The following is a 16,542-nucleotide window of genomic DNA, read 5'->3' on the forward strand; positions in this document are numbered from 1 at the left end:
TTATTGCACTATCCAAGCATGGATGGCAGAAAATTGGCTGTGCCTGAACAGCGAGAAAACCAAGATTCTGCTAATCGGTTCACCAACCATTCTGGGTAACCTGGACAAGAACCATTGCTCCTTCACTATTGATAATATATCCATTGCAGTATCCCAAACAGTGAAGACCTTGGGATCTACTTTGACTCTAATCTCACTATGAACAAGCAGGTCAATGCCATTGCCTCCTCCTCTGCCTACTACTCCAAACTGCTCAATGCAGCAAGACCCTTCTTAACCTCACAGAACTCCCTTACCATTGCTAGGGCTACGATTGGTTCAAGACTGGATTATTGCAATGCTCTCCTTGGTGGTACTTCTAGCAAAAACATTGCTAAACTCCAACTAGTCCAGAACAACGCCCTCAGGGCCGCCACAGGATTCTCTAAAAAGGATCACATTTCCGCCCTGAGAAGACAGGCCCACTGGCTATCCGTTAAGGAGAGAATCATCTTCAAAATCCTCTCCCTCACACACAGATGCCTCCATGATCTTGCACCCCCTTACTTGGCCCAGCGCATAACCATGCCAACATCTTCTACGCTGTCCAGACTGCCCTATACCAACCTGATCTCCATGCCCAAAACCCGCAGAGTGCTTGCAGGTGGCTCCAGCTTCCCAGCCATGGCTGCCACACACTGGAACGCCTTACCTACGCACCTCATGGGAATCGACTCTAAGCTAGTCTTCCGCAAAGCCATCAAAACCAGGCTATTTGTCTGACTTGTTAACCCTAGCTCTCAACCTGTACACACTGAAATATACCCAACTGTATTTTGTATTTTTGTAACCAAGGACCTCCAATCTCCCCCATTGTAACCAAGAAACCACATTTTGTAACCGTAATCTTGACTATGCACAATTTCATGTAAAAGCGCCTCGATGCTTTTGGGCTGTAGTGAGCTATACAAATGTAAAAAAATAAATACAATTAATTTTAGTCGCTCACCTCTTCCTGAGGGAGCTAGTTGGAGCCCGGGGGCATGGCATCGGTGTCTCGTTTTGAGGCGATTATGGGGCCCATCTTGCGTCATTGTGCTGGAGTGGGGTTGGGCCACATGGAACACCCGCCGAACACTGCAGAACAGTTCCCAAAACACTTATCCTAACAGGAATAATAAAGTGAAACCAACTGCAGTACTTTTCGGGAAGTGAGGAGCCCAATTCACAGGTAAGTTAACCCTTTACCTACTTTCTGTTAGAATTGGTGAGTTTCTAAGGAAAGTAAGACTTTGCAAATTCTTATTTAAGAAGGCTCACAGTTTATTCAATGTAAGTAAATCTTATACTTTTCAGAATGGCAAAACCTATCTAGGGGGAAGTAATACCTTTTTGTAACTATACACTCTAAAGTTACCAATTCATTCACAAGTAAGTAAACTGCATCACTTGTTTTACTTTTCAAGGCAGACCCCTTTTAAGTATCCAGCCTTTCCCAATTCTAGTACATGAGTTCTCTGAGGCAGAAGTGGGATCCTAGTGGTCTAGGAGCCAGCTGTAGATAGGCTGTGAGATAGGGCTCAGTTGCAAGCAAAGTTCAGAGGTCCAGAGGAAGACTGTTCAAACAAGTATTCTACTTTAGAGTTAGTTGAGGGTCCAGGGACTTCGGAGAAGACACCCTAGGAGGATTCCAGCAGTGGGCTTGGGTAAACTGGACAAGAGACCTCCCAATCACAGAAAACACCCCAAAACTACACAGGAATCACAAGAGACTTAAGGTAAGTAAATACCCAAGCCAGCCCAGTTCCTCAGCATAGAAGATTTTGCAGCAGGAGTATTCAGGATCTGCAGCCAAAAACCCAGTCATTTAATTCCTTCATCAAGAAGACAGAAGACAGGACACTGGTGAAAGGTAGGAGCAAGGATCACAGGGAAGGCTCTAGGCAAGGTTTTCCTTGCAGCTGGATGCAGACAGCTCTCTGGATTTGGCACTTTTCAGAGCACAGAAGACAGAATATTGCTGGTCGGATTCTTGTCGTTTGCAAGGTCCAGCACTATGGTGATGGGACTTTTCGGATTCGATTTGTGTCTCTGGAGGTCCAGCAAGATGCCCACAAAGTTCCAGCAAGATTTGGAATTTGGAAGACCGTGAACCGCACAATGGCTCGAAGTCCTAGGGTATTGAGTTATTGCAGCCCTACAAGGTCTCAACACGACGTGGGATGGCTCAAAACGCAGGTCTTCTTCCAACCTCCAATTCAGCCAGGATTGGAGGATCTGCCTTCTCAGCCTTGGCTCTAAGACACTGAAACTCACTCCCCCCACAGATTCGACACACCCAAGACTACATGGCCTTCCGCAAAGCTCTAAAAACCTGGCTATTAAGACCATCTAAGGCCGTTAAAATACTACATCATAGTCCACGACTCCAATAATGACCCTACATCGGAATGTAAGTACAACCTGCAGACAATTGTTCAAAGATGATGGGCAATGACACCAATGAACGTGACTAACGTGTCTCTGAGACAGAATCAGAAAACCATGAACATGACAACCCTATTGTTATGCAAGCGCTAGATATAGGACCACTCACTAGAGGCTTCATGAATCCGCTATGCATGCCTAGCTACCCCTGTCCCATCTCCCTCTGAATGCAGCTATCACGAAGCGTTATCCAGAACAGCGGGCTCGCAAGAACAAAACATCCATGCCAGACCGCACCTCTCCTAACAGTATGCTCACTCTCCACTTTACACTAACGCACAATAGAGCACAGCTAGAGCCCAATCAATTTCGGCATAGCTGCTCCACCATTACTCTACGAACACCTTAACTCCCTGCTAGAATGCAGCTACACCCCACAAAGGAATCAGCCTAGCTGCACACATAAGCGTCCTTCACAGGCCTAATGCCGCCAGAATACAGTCTCAGAAACCAACCACCTGACTGCACACATTCAATGGATCTCTCATAACCAATACACCTAAAGTTAGGATGCAGCTACCACAAAACAACTGCATCCGCTGCTCCCAAATTGAGTGCACCTAAGCACCCTATAACACTACTCTCTCGACTGACTTGGACTGCGGTCCCGAGGGCGTTCAACCCACAAGCGCTTTGAGCTCATACCAATGATATATAGAGCGCTATACAAAAAGCCAAATAACATAACCTAACACAAGTCTAGTAGGTCTCACCAGGCTCTGGGTCAGAGCTGTCGTTTTCAGAGTCCCCAGGTCGATTAGAAGGAACGGCCACAGCAGGCTCACCGGTGGCTCAAAATAATCTCACCCACTTTTCCTTCATCATCCATTTCGATTCTGGATCCAGTGGACAACTACCTCTTCAGACTTAAGCTTCCACGATCTGACATTTATGCAGTAACCCAGCCATTCAAACAGCCTTGCAACATTCAAACTAGGAGACCCAAATGCACTATGGTGTGATTGGCTGGCTGACTGTCTGGCAAGGACAGCCACCCTGCTGGGTGAGTGGCAGTAAGGCTGGAATGAATGGCAGTAAACTGGATACAAGGCAAGTCTCTTGGCTTGGAAGGCAGAGTCGACCACTGGAACGAAAGAACCGAAGACGAGCTGGAAGAGGACGGCTGCTGCAACTCCTGGACCGTTGGTTTGACCGATGAAGCACTGCTGCAGGACCAAATCTTTATGTTCATCTCGACAGAGAAGCCCTGCAAGGATGACTTCTCTCTTTGAGTTGGTGGGAACAATCAACTCGTATGCTACCTGGATCCCATTCTCAGAGCTGGTTGGATATTCCTCAGAGTGCAGCAGGAAACCGAATAACCAGGGAGAGGGACACCAGTTTTTGTGCTGGTCTACAGCTAACGGTACCGAACAGGTGCCATTTGCCAGCTTTTGGACCAGTCCCTGTGCAGTGCAGGAGTCCCACGACGTCCTCCCTCTTGTCCCCACGACTGAGGCTCTTGAACAGCAAGATCTGCAGGAAATGCCAGGAGCTGAAGTCTTCAGCTGCCTCTTTTTCTTCATTGTAAGGTACTGTGAAAACCCGACCGAGAGAACTTGCCTCTAGCTGCGAAAGTGCTTGGAACTTTAGCAACTTGCAGGCCTAGTCATCTTGTGACCCAACATATGATTCTTTCTTTTATAAACTACTTCTGAGAACATTGGCAAAGACATTTCTGGTAACGACCAGAACTGCTTTATCCTATACAAGACTTTAGCCCATTGACTTTCACCTAACCTATTGCATTGAATCAACTCTTCTGGTGAACTCAAAGCATTTGCACTGTCTAAGAATACTTGTAAACTTCGTTTTTATTAACCTATGCCTTTTTGCTCCTACTCTAAAGTACTCTGAATGCCATTTTGCTCCTCCTTCAAAGTAGTTAAATGCCTCAGAACCTTATAGTATCTAGTACTGAAGTATATTTGTGTGTGATATATGTTGCCTTCTTCTATTGAATGTTTTCTGACTGTGAAATAAACGTATAAGTGTTTTATCAATAAACCTTGAATGTAAGAGTATTTGAATACTTGTAATAGTAGACCTCTGTGTAACCTCATTACAAGCTCCCATTCTCTCTTGAGATAAGCCTGGCTGTTCAGCTCCCTTACCAAAACTGTGTAGTACAGACTTATACCAAAGGTTGGTTTACTTACACCTGTAGTCTTAGTTGTGTGCAGTGGTTCCAAAGGGTACTGCATACAAACTCTGCCTAATGCCATCCTAAAGCCTTTTACATGTACTAGGGTTGGGATGTGTCTTAAAGGAAATGCACTTAGTTTTGCAGGCTACTAGGTACTTAGGTGTTGGGTTGTTTATTTATCATTGGGTGCTGGCCCTAGGCAAAGGGCCCACATATAGACACTGGGGTTAGGGGAGCCCCTTGCGTTGGTATTATTATTTTATAAATGTACTTAGTATATTTTTTAATTCTGTATATTAATATTTGCATTACTCATTTGAACTGATAGTATTATGTTTAACTGCATTCAATGTAAATATTATTCAGTATATGGGTGTTCTAGATGCATTGGTGTGGACTAATTGTACCTCTGTCGACCTACTAGCCCTACCTCAGAGTTGAGCCTCGTCACTCTTGACCACTTTACCCACGCTTAAGAGAGCTTTGGCTTCCCTTTCTTACGTGTTTTTGCCCGCCTTCCCCCTCGCCCCCCTGGTTAGTTATTTTATCATCCTCAGCAGAGAGTAGTACAACAACTGCCTTAAACAATTACGATGGTTTAAAAACCCAGGATCTATATGACCGCAACCTCAAGGGGAAGGCTCTGCTTAACCTTGCTGGATATACAGAATCCCTTTTGCAAATTAGCACATGTTTAAAAAAGCGAAAAAGGCTCTGAAAACGACATGGCTTGATGTGACCTTCCAATGTAACAGCCCATCAAGGCTTCAGTATGCAAAAGACAAATAAAAACCGAGTAGTACACAAATCGATCAAGAAGGAACCAGAATACCCACATTAGACATTAGACATTGAAATACTATGAAGTTTAATGGACTTAGCAGTGAATGTTTTTCCCCCCCACAGATAACGGAGTTAAAGGCAGACTTTAAGTATCAAGAGTCTAACCTGAGGACAAAGATGAACGCCTTGGAAAAATCTCATAAAGAATCTGTTGAACAGCTTCAGGTAAATTTGGACAAGATGATACAATCCTTAAAGAACACAGTGCTGCTGATCTTTAGACGAGATTTGCAGGCTGGATGTAGATTGATGGATGTAACTGTAACTTGTATATGTTTTTATGAGGTTTTGTAAATCACATGTTTATCATCAATATTGAGCTAGCAGACTAGGACGAGGTATACGAAAAGAGCTTGATGAAAGCTGTGTGAAAGATGTTTTTATTAGAGCCAGCCCTTGGATGATTTTATGTGGTTACATCAACAAGAATTACTGTGCGCGACAAGGAAAACGACAAAGTAGCTTAACAAAGTTTTTTTTTTTTTTTTAATTGGTAGGAGGGTTTTGCTAAAGTCCACATGAGATAAGACTTTATAAAACTATCCCTTGGCATACAGATCCCCATCTCTTATTATAGGTCTGTGCTACCCAAAGGATCTTGGTAGAATGGCAGAGCAGCCAGGCTTATAGGAGGAAGATGTGAACTGTAGGTAAGTACACTGGACCCAGTAAATACAATAGTCCAAAGAAACTCTTACGCAGTTGTTAGGCAATAATGTATGTAGTAACACTGTGTGAGACTACGCAACACTGGTCTACTTGGTATCAGGTAACCCACTTTTTGGTATAGGCCTGTACTTCACAAGTTGGTGGTGTGACTGAGCAGCCAGGCTTATCCAAGAGGGGTAAATGTGAGCTGTAGCAATGAAATCTGCAAATACAAGTAGCCAGGGTTTCAGTTATAAACGACTCAGGCTCAGGAACCCAGGATCTGCATGCTGCAACAGGACCGAATCCAGCTGGACCACTCTTCTTCAAACCAGAGGTACTGTTTAGACTTGGGGTACTTACCTCAGTGTCTTTAGCTGTGCTCTTCTCAGTTGAGACTTGCATTGATTACTTTTGTTGGAGTTGATTCCAACTCTGCTTTTCACAAGTGTAACAGCTTGTGACCCTACAAGTGATTTCTACAAAACTCTCTAACTTTGCAAGACTTTTAACTGCGAAGTGCCTCAGTTCCATAGACTGTGCTCCAATTGACTTTGGCTGTCCTGGCTCCATGCAGACTCTTCTAGTCCATTGACTTTGATATTTTCTGTCCCACAGAGGTGATCACTTGTTTTTTAGACTGTTATTGCTGGGAAAGGTTTTGTCTAGACTTCATTGGAAGATTTAAGTATACTTTCATGCCCTGAGAACCTGTTTAACCTTTTTCCAACCTTCAACCTTTCCTTTCTGCAGTGTATTAGAGATATATAAATGCTATTACTGTCCTTGTGAATGAAATGTGAATGAAATCCCCCCCGGGTGTAGGAATTGCGTAAAAAGCATCCCTAAAGAGTATCCACTAAAACATATGATTCTGGAAAAGTATTTTAAAGTATATTTGATAGATATATTGCCCTTTTTTAAAGAATGCTTATTTAAAAAGGTATGTTAAATAAATAACTATGTATAACTGAAACCTTGAGTGTAAGTGTTACTTGGCTACTTGTATTTACGAATTTCATTGCTACAGCTCTACAGGTCACATTTACCCCTCTTGAGATAAGCCTGGCTGCTCAGTCACACTACCAACTTCTGTAGTACAGGCCTATAACAAAAGGTGGGTTACCTAATACCATGTAGACAAGTGCGTAATCTCAAACAGTGTTACATCAATTCTTGCCTAACAGTCTGGCGGGCTCCTGCAGCAGCACTTAAGAGGGGGACTCGGCAGCAATGGAATTCCATCAATTCAGCGGCTTTGTGGTTTTGGTGCCTTTTTCTCAGCGCCAATGAAGAACGAAAAGCTCTGGTTAGGATTTCCTTGATCCCTCAGTCCTGGACTCTGGTGAGGGGACTCTGGATGCATATTTCTTGCTTTTGTAGGGTCCTCTGCATTTCCACGAAGATCTGGCCTGATCACACAAAGGAATTTCCCGCCGTGGATATCAGGGGGAAGGACAAGGAACACTAAAATGGCGAAAAACAAGCCAGTGGGGCCATTTGGGAAAATGAGCACCCATGGGTGTCTTTACCAGGGCTGTGCAAACCGCCCGCGGTAAAGGTGCACCGAATGAATAAATAAGTTTCATTGCCACCAGCATTAAAGGTAAGTTTGTCCTTGCAACATAAATGTTACATTTAAAATGAGAAAGGGGATACTCAGTATCTCCCCAGCACTCCACATAGGGTGGGGGGTGCTGGTCTAACCTAATAAAATGTAAAATGGATCCAAAGATCTTTTCTATCCTTGGGAACTGTAGTTCTCACAAGGTTGGTCAGGGAAAGTTAAAAGGGGAGCCCTTAGGGCAACCCAGCAACAATAGGCACTTATTGCCAAAACATTGTCAAAAAAGTGTTTTTTTTTTTTTAAAAGACAGTGTGGAGTGTCTTAAAAATGACACCTATAAAGAGTGAAATATTCTTTGAGTGTGGGAAAAGGTTCCCACTCGGAGGTATAAGGAAAAATAATCCACCAGTAAAAGCAAAACGTTCTGGGGTTGACACAGGTCAGGAAGATTTTCCATTGCTATGAAAATCCTACCTAACAACTTTCAAGTGCAACTTGTATTCCCTTTCAGTCCTCTCCGCAAAGTTCCTTAGGTTTAACATTGGTTTCAAGTAAGACTTGCAATAAATTTAATGTAATTATGGTGTTTGTTTAAAATGTGCAGTACAGTCCTATCTAGTAAACAACTTCTTCTTTGATTAAGTCTTGGCACCTTTTACGTTTTACATTGAAAGATTGCAGATAATACTGTAAAGTAATGTAACCATTTATGGTTTTCTTCATTCCAGATTAAAATCCGAGAACTTCTGAAGCAGGTTGCAGGGCTTTCCAAAGGAAAGAAGTTTGATAAAAGTGGCAGTATAATGATTTGAAAGAACACTCCCTTGCATTGCTGTGCTCAGTGTAAGTTTGAGAAATTCTGTGAAGCCCTTAAACGTTGTTGTGAAGAGTACATTCTTGCAACCTGGAATTTAGTCTGCATCTCCTCCTACAGCTCCGATTTATATGTACCTTTTAAAAGACACAATGATCCAAAACTTCAACTGGTTTGAAGCATGTATTTTTCTTTTTTGTAATGTTGGGAGCACTTGCTCCAGAAATTATCATAATGCTGAAAAGCAGAAACACTACAAAAGCGTTCATCTTTTAAAACATGCAATAACAGTAGTTCTGTCTATGGAAGGTTGTAGAATTACAAGTCAACCCCCAATCTAACTCCGTACTGAATGTTCAGAGGTTTCTATTTTTTTAGGTTGCTCTTAAGTAACTGGACACTCATATTAATATAAGGTCTGCTATAATTTATTCCAATAATGTACATTTTAGAAGTCAAATTATGGTGCTTCTATGTTAAACATTTAAACTTCGGTATCCTTGAAAAGCTGTTTTGACTATTATCTCCTTGGTTGTGAGTGGTTTAATATGTTCATCAATTAGAGGGATTTCATGAGTGTTGTACAAAGCCAGTGTTGAAAGGTTTTATGTAAAAGTGACAGTAGGTTTTTACTTGCAAGTGCCTTTTTCTCTGTCCTTTATTTATGGGGATTTTAGTCAGATTGTAAATATTTTGAGTTTTAAAAAAACTGGGGATTTGTGTCCATTTTTAAGGTAAAATAATTCAACACAATCGAGCAAATGATCAAAGCTGCTGCAAATGGTCTGCAGGCTATTCAAATTATGAATGAAGACCTCATTTTGCTATTTTGTATTTTAACATGGTGCATGTCGTTGGTTAGGTAAAGTTTAGTTTCTACTGTTTTTCTGGGAGACATTCGTTTATATTTTAGTTAGTGATCGTCATGTCTAACTGGTGATAAATACAGAGATTCTGAGTGTGCTGCTACTTTGAATCTCTGGTATTTGCAATGGGTTCAGCTTTCCATTTTGTTTTTATTCCACTGTTTGCATTGACCGATATTGTATTTGTAATAGCAAATCGTTTCAAGCTAGATATGTCTGCATGTAGGAACCCAGTTTAAGACATTGGTGGTGCAGTATATCCCTGCTGTATTCTAAAAACAATCTGCAGACCAGTCTTCTGTTCTTTAAACTGCTTTCCTTAAAATCGCACCATAAACATCGCAGTTTGTTTCCTTCTTTATGCACAAAAGATGTTTTGTTTTCCCTGGGAACAGCTATATCTAGAAAGTATTTTGGGGACCGATGCATGGTAGCTGCACACTATAAATGCTCAATACTGCAATATGAGCCTGTCTCACGTTAGCGGAATTGCGTGAATCCATTAGTAAATGCTATTGCAATTTACCTTCACGATATGAAGACAGTGCTCAGCATGTTTGCTGTCCAACAGTAAAGTTAGTGTAGTTTGATTTGACTGACATTTTTGGCTGTTTTTGGAAATGTTTGCTTCTCCTTCCGTTCTCTATTTAAAAAGCATACAATGTCCATGTTCCTTGGTACGGATTTAAATGTGTGGTGTAGATAGTTTGCACTCCTGCAGCGTTTGTAAACTATTCTGAGCGTTGTCCGAACACACTTTTTGGCCAGTGTTCTTTTATGGCTGGCAGAACCCAGTAATGCCTCATGAACAGGCTTTCTATGGTCTTCCTGATCTGGTACGTTTGCTAATGGGCTGTTCTTGCTTTTCATGACTGGTTTAGTTTTGATTCTTCCTTCCCCTGTGGGTTAGTCTGTGATGACGATAATTCGCCTTTCCTACACAAACCCATTTTCTTGAGTTTTTCTAGCACTTTTATCCCTTTGTACTTTTCTGTGCCTAATAACCTCTCCCACATTTGATATACCAACTCTCTCCTCCTCATGGGGATCATCCATTGACATTTACAACCACACCTCAAGCAAAAAGATGGCACTATTGTTAAGGCTGCAAAATTAACATTTATAAAAATACAACTTAAAAACATTTGGTAACAAAGCGCATTTATATATATGTTGGACTTGACTGTTACAAGTATATTGCCAAACCCTTGCTTTATAGTCATGTGGTTGGAGGTAATTATTATTTGGTATGTTGAAAAAGTACCCGTTTTGTGGTCTTGCTTTCAATTCCTATCAATACTTCTAAGAAGACTGGGCACACCTACTTTACCCAAAAACGTCATATCCCTTAAATGGCGAAAACACTTTAAAACATTGTTGGCAGCTGTTTTACTGTTTTTTGTTTTCATTGCAATTACACATTATCGACTAAAGCTGAAAAATCAGTCACTCGCTGCTAGATTTGTGGATAACTTTCTTGGTTAAATACTTGTGCTTACTAGCAAATGTTTTTGTTATTTCTCTGCTCTGTCTTCATACTTGAATATAGTTCTACTACTTGATATTCAGTGTGGCAGTAGCAACACCTTGTGTTTAAGCTCTTTAGCATACAAACTTTCCAAGTGCTGTTATCACTTAGCAGTAGTAGCACCACTCACCACTTAGTACTGCTTCCAACTCCTACACCATAGAAGTGATGACGTGTACACTAGTTAAAAAGATAATTGTTGCAAGGAAGATGTTTGGAAACGTTTGAGCTCCATAATCCTAAAGGTAAAATCTTTTAGGGGCTTCACAGTATTCTGTATTAATTTAAAAATATGCTCTCTATCACAGAACCTCATTTTTAAACTTGCATTTTTTTATAAAGTTCTACTTTTGAATCTGGACTTTAGTTTCTTGGAGCTATACTGGACGGAAATCTGAACGGATATTTTTGTGTAACCAAAAAATAGATGGTTTTACTGTATCATATTTTGTCTGCTTAGAAATATTAATTAGCATTGGCCAGTGAGCTAAAGCTTAAGTTGTTTGTGTATTTTATGCTTGTGTACATTGCAGTTATTTCCAGATCACGTGTATATTTGTCTCAAAACGTATTGTACAATGAAGCTGTTCAGCTTTCTGTATGTATACATGTATAGACTTGAAATGCTGTACTTGCAAACAAACCTATGACTTATTTGCATTTTGTACATTTTTCTATATCCAATATTTCACAATAAAAGCTTGTCAAAATGTCATCTTCCAATTGTCTACTCCTCAATTATTAACTTTAATTGACATATCAGCGGTTAGTGCCTTGCTCCCAAAAGTCTTCTGCACCCTGTCAAGGGGATGATGGTGTTGATTTTGATTATTAATAAATGACATATTTCATTTGATTGCAATCTGAATGTTTCATATTAAAAATCAATGCAGGTAAGTCATGTTAGAAATTCAAATTCGATTGAAGTCTAATCCCGGCTAAATGAACCCGTCCTCTTTATTTGGAGAGTTATCCTGAAATGGCCTGTTGAGGGTTTAAAAGTAAATCCTTTTTTTAAAAATAAAATGATAGGATGCTTGAAGTTTGCATCATTTTTTCAGGAGAATTGTAGCAAAAGCATTAACATTCCCCTGTAAAAGGCAAAATGCTCAAAATCCATACAAATTCCATAAATTATTTATAAGCGTAACTTTTATACTTTCTCTGCTGAAATGTAATGTTAAGTGGTCTTTTAAAGTGCTCCGCTTCCATTTTGGCAGCCTGTTTTGCTTGGTCATGGTGGATGTTGGAGCTTTAGTGGGCTAGAGGAGGAGGCAGACGTGAAGCCTGAAGTGTTGATGAGAGCAAGCAGGAGGTGTCAGGGTGCTGATACGGTTCCATGTGGTATGTGGTATGTGGTGGTGGCCCTTGGGTATGTATTTTATTTAGACGGGTGAACCCAAGATCGATTAAAGGAAAGCTCTGCGACAGATGGATAGTCCATGCCCTAAACATCGTATTATTGAACTAAAGATGGGGTGAGCAGTACAATGAGCTCTAAGCAGCTCTGCTGAGGTTAATGTGCATCTAGGCATAATATTACTGCGAGTCCAGGGGTCGGCGTATAATAAGGATGCTATTAGGTGGAGATTTGAATCAAGTTCTTTAGGGAAAGGAGATGTGGTTTTGGTTTCATGAGAAGCCCTATTGATAGAGTTTAGGATTAGATTCAGTAAATTCCAGTTTTCTCTTGATCTGAATGTTTTGTTGTGTTATCCATCGAGATGAACAAGATGAGGGGTTCTTAATGTCATAGGGTCCCATTTATGATTGGAGGATTTGTGTCCCACAAAGTCTTTTATCTGTGCTAAGACTCCTGGGTGTTTAGTTAAATAGCTTGGTCAACAGGAATTAGGAGGAGCCTCTTGAGTTTCTATGTGAACTGTGGCATTGCTACTAAGGCAATGTTGCTGGAGTGAAGTATTCTGACTAGTTTGTAGTGGATTCATTTATTTTTTTGTGGATTCTGGGACCCACAGTGCCGGGCAATACAAAGATTATTATTATTTTTTAAAGTATTTAACCGAACAAGATCATTGTGAGGTGCTTGTTTTGCTCTTTAGATCATATGTGCCTCAAAAGCCCACGTCTGCTTTTTTATTGTCCTTGACCCTTAACCTTCCTCTGCCTGACATTAATGGAGATCCATGAGCTCTGTTGGGATTATTCCTCATACTCTGGTGAAGTTTTCAATCCTCCGGAGTCACCTTCCTCCCTCCTCTGCACCCCTTTTGGTGACCTTTGTGGTGATGTGCAGCCGATTAGCCTTCGCCTGTCTTGCTGCTAGACTGCCTGGTGAGTTCATTGTGCAGTTTTCCTTCTCTCCACCCCTCCATCCCTCTGCCTTTCCCTCCACGGTGCTCTCGATCTCCCCTATTTACTCTAACTGCTACTCAAAACACCTATCCTACCGCTCTTCGAAACCTGGAAGGAAAAGGTTCAAGAAAGATCTTCTGGTCTCCAACCCAGGCCTGTCCATTGCTGATACCTACGTCAATGCTTCTTCCAGGCAGACTGTCACTGACATCCTCTTTTTTCGCTCCCTCTCCAGATATATGAACTCCCCATGTGGTTTCAGTCCTCTCTCCATTAATGTTGGTACCAGATGGGACGTACTCTTGGCACACCTCCCACCCTCTAGGGGCATGGCCCAGGGCTCTGTCCAACCTCCTCCAAGATGGGCGTCTTGGCGCTCATCACCTTTCCCCCTTCTCTTGCCTCTCCTCCTTCTGCCACACCCCCCGACCCATCCGCCACCACCGACCTGTGTACCACATCCCTGCACCCCTTCTCGGAAGACCTTCAAAGGTGGCAACCTAGCTACACTCCACTCTCGCTCTGCTGTTCAACACTCCTATGATATCTGTCTCTTTCTTGAAGACTTTGACCATGACTTTCTCGCTCTCACTGAGATGTGGTTCGCTGCCACCTGTGTCAGTGCTTTTGACACACTACTCCCTGAGGGCTCCAAGATATTCTCGAAGCCCAGACCTAACCGGCCTGGAGGCGAAGTGGCCTTGATCTTCCCTGAATGGGTCTCTGGTACTGTCATTCCCACTCAGACCTACTGTTCCTTCGAATTACTCGTCTGCAAGCTTGGTGTCTCTCCAAACCTCTCGTTGACTCTAGCCACCATCTACAGGATCCCTGGTCCGGTCTCCCTTTTCCTCTCTGATTGGTCTCACCTCTTCTCGCCTTGCCTTCAACTCCAAGCTTCTCCTCCTCAGACGTCAATATTCACCTTGACTCTCCTGATTCGGCCACTGGACTCTTCCGTAGCCTCTGACCACCCTCTTTGGGCCCTCTACCCCCACCATCATGAGAGGCCAAAAACCTTGGGGTCATCTTCGACTCTGCTCTCTCCTTCATCCCTCACATCATGGATCTTACTAAGTCTCACTTCCAGAGCTCTGGTCCTCTCCAGGTTGGACTACTGCAACAGCCTCTTACTCAATCTCCCTCTTTCCTCCCTATGGCCCCTTCAGCTAATCCAGAATAGGGCTGCAAGACTTATCCTTGGCCTCAAACCCAGGGACCGTATCTCTCCAGCCCATAAATCTCTGCCCTGGCTCCCAGTGGGTGCAAGGATCACATTCAAGACCCTCTGCATCATCTGAGGCATGTGACCACGTGATCTTCAACTTTCCCTCCCTAAATACTCCCCTGCTAGAGCCCTACGCTCCTCTAACTTCAACTCTTTGACTGTCAATTGCTTCTCGAAGCAGAGAGTGGGGGACAGGTCTCTTTCCTCGGCTGGTGCCTCCCTTTGGAACAGCCTCACTGTCCCTCCCAGACTTGGACCCGACCGCCTCAAGTTGCAGAACACTGCTCAAAACTCTGTTCTCTACCTACATCCCTCTTTCCCATCCCTGCTAATCACCCACCGCTGCTGTGACTGGTGGCCTGATCCTCATGAATCTCACAGGATTCCAGGCCCTTCTTCCCAGTCGATAACAGCACCCCTGCCCCCACTGCATGGCCATTGCGGACCGCCGCATGTCAGCTCTGCATTCCACTCTTGGGAGTCGCCTGCAATAACACTAAGCCTGAGGTTCTCCCCCTTGTCTTTCCTTAGCACTTCCTTCCCGGGCCCTCTACCAGCACTTGCCACTCCTCTGCTCCCCCTCCCTACCTCCCTGACTCCCTATCTCCTGCACTTCTCACTACACTTGTACGGCCGAATGCCACAAGGCCCAGTAGGACCATGACTGTATTTGACTGTTTTTGCTATTGTTAATTGTTCCCTTCCCATTTAGCCTTGTGGCGCTTTGAAACACTGTTCAGTTGTATAAGTGCCTAACAAATGCTCAATAAAATAAGAAAAATGATGTGCCTGCGGAGCGAGTGTCAGTTGCTGCTTTTGCCGCCACTTTCTTTCCTCCTGCCACTGACTGCCCTTGCTAATCTTCACCTCTCTATCACCAACAGCCTGGACATCCTTTGCCTCTGTCATGAGGATCTGCATGAAGCCTGCCTCCAAGAGGCTGTTGGTTTCCAAATGGTCCTTGAGTTTTTTCAAAGATATTTTCCATAAAGTCTGAGATGGGGCGGTAACTTGCTGGTGTGTCTGGTTAGCTGTAGGTTTAAGTAGAGGCTTAATGTAAGCGGTTTTATAGTCGAAATGGATGATACCTTGCTTATTTATTATTGGAATAATTTGAAAAGTGGGGCAAGTCATCACTATGACCCTGTAGATGTTGGCATGAGAGGTTGGACTTGTGGGTGTCTCTGAAGTTTATTTTGGCAATTAGAACCCATGGCGAGTGAATAACCCTTTCCCATTGGCCAATTTGCGGGCTATAAGAACCGGCATGACTTCTTTATCATGCTATTTTTATTTTTGTTTTTATTCCACAAGGAATATTTAATTTAAGTCCCCAAAAAAACAACACAATCATTTTACAAATTATATTTTTTTAATGAACATTTTTCTCGTTGGCCCTGGGTTCTTATAGCTTTTTGGAATGGTATTTTTCATGTTTTTTTTTGTAAACTTAAATATTCCATAGGGAATATTCAAGGCCTCCCAAAACAAATGTATTAATAAAACAATCATACTTTTAAATGAACTTTTTTTCTTTTTGCCCATGGGTTCTAATAGCTTTATAGTCCTCGCCCTCGGGCCGTACCGTCGTTATGGGCCCTCATACCTCGTTAAAGGCCCGAGCGCACTCGGGCTTCAGGGCCCATAACGCCCAGTACGGCCCTCGGGTGAGGTCTATGAAGCTATGTTCTTGCATCGCGAAAGGGTGGAAAGCTCCTAATTGTGATTGTGAGGACTGGGTTGAGTGTCGAATTTGGGACTCTTTTCTAGGTGTCCTTTGATCTGTAGAGTTTGGAGTATGGTAGGATGGAGTTGCAGACTTGTTGCGATGGGGGTTGAGTAGGTACTGATAGGTTTTTTAATTCTTGGGTAATTTTGAACTTTGTCTCTATGCGCAGGTTGCATACATATATATAATATAATTATTCTTTTTTTTTTTTTTTACGCTTCTGCTTGGTAAATCCAGTATTGGCCGTATTACGTCAGTTTGTTGCAAATTAATTTTACTCCAGGTTTGCCCAAGCATCCCGTTATTTGTCTTGAGGTTACATTCTTAAGCTTTTGTACTGCGGCCATCTGCACCGTTGAGGCATAGATGCTTATTCAGATAGTGGCTTTTT

The 16,542-nt window shown here is 42.6% G+C and overlaps 1 protein-coding gene across 5 annotated transcripts in view; it reads left to right on the plus strand.

The window, feature by feature from the left end:
• The window catches only part of FAM76B (family with sequence similarity 76 member B), a 90,421-nt gene extending 78,828 nt beyond the window's left edge, over positions 1–11,593 (plus strand). For all 5 annotated transcript variants that reach the window (XM_069639207.1, XM_069639206.1, XM_069639203.1 and 2 more), the window contains exons 9-10: positions 5,519–5,620; positions 8,399–11,593. In XM_069639207.1, coding sequence (XP_069495308.1) covers positions 5,519–5,620; positions 8,399–8,482 — 186 coding nt within the window. In that variant the 3' untranslated portion in view covers positions 8,483–11,593. The remainder of the gene's footprint in view (positions 1–5,518; positions 5,621–8,398) is intronic.
• Positions 11,594–16,542: the final 4,949 nt, after the last annotated feature.

Source organism: Ambystoma mexicanum, chromosome 7q (genome assembly GCF_040938575.1).
Source record: "Ambystoma mexicanum isolate Mex_15411 chromosome 7q, UKY_AmexF1_1, whole genome shotgun sequence".
In the NCBI taxonomy this organism is placed as follows: domain Eukaryota; kingdom Metazoa; phylum Chordata; class Amphibia; order Caudata; family Ambystomatidae; genus Ambystoma; species Ambystoma mexicanum.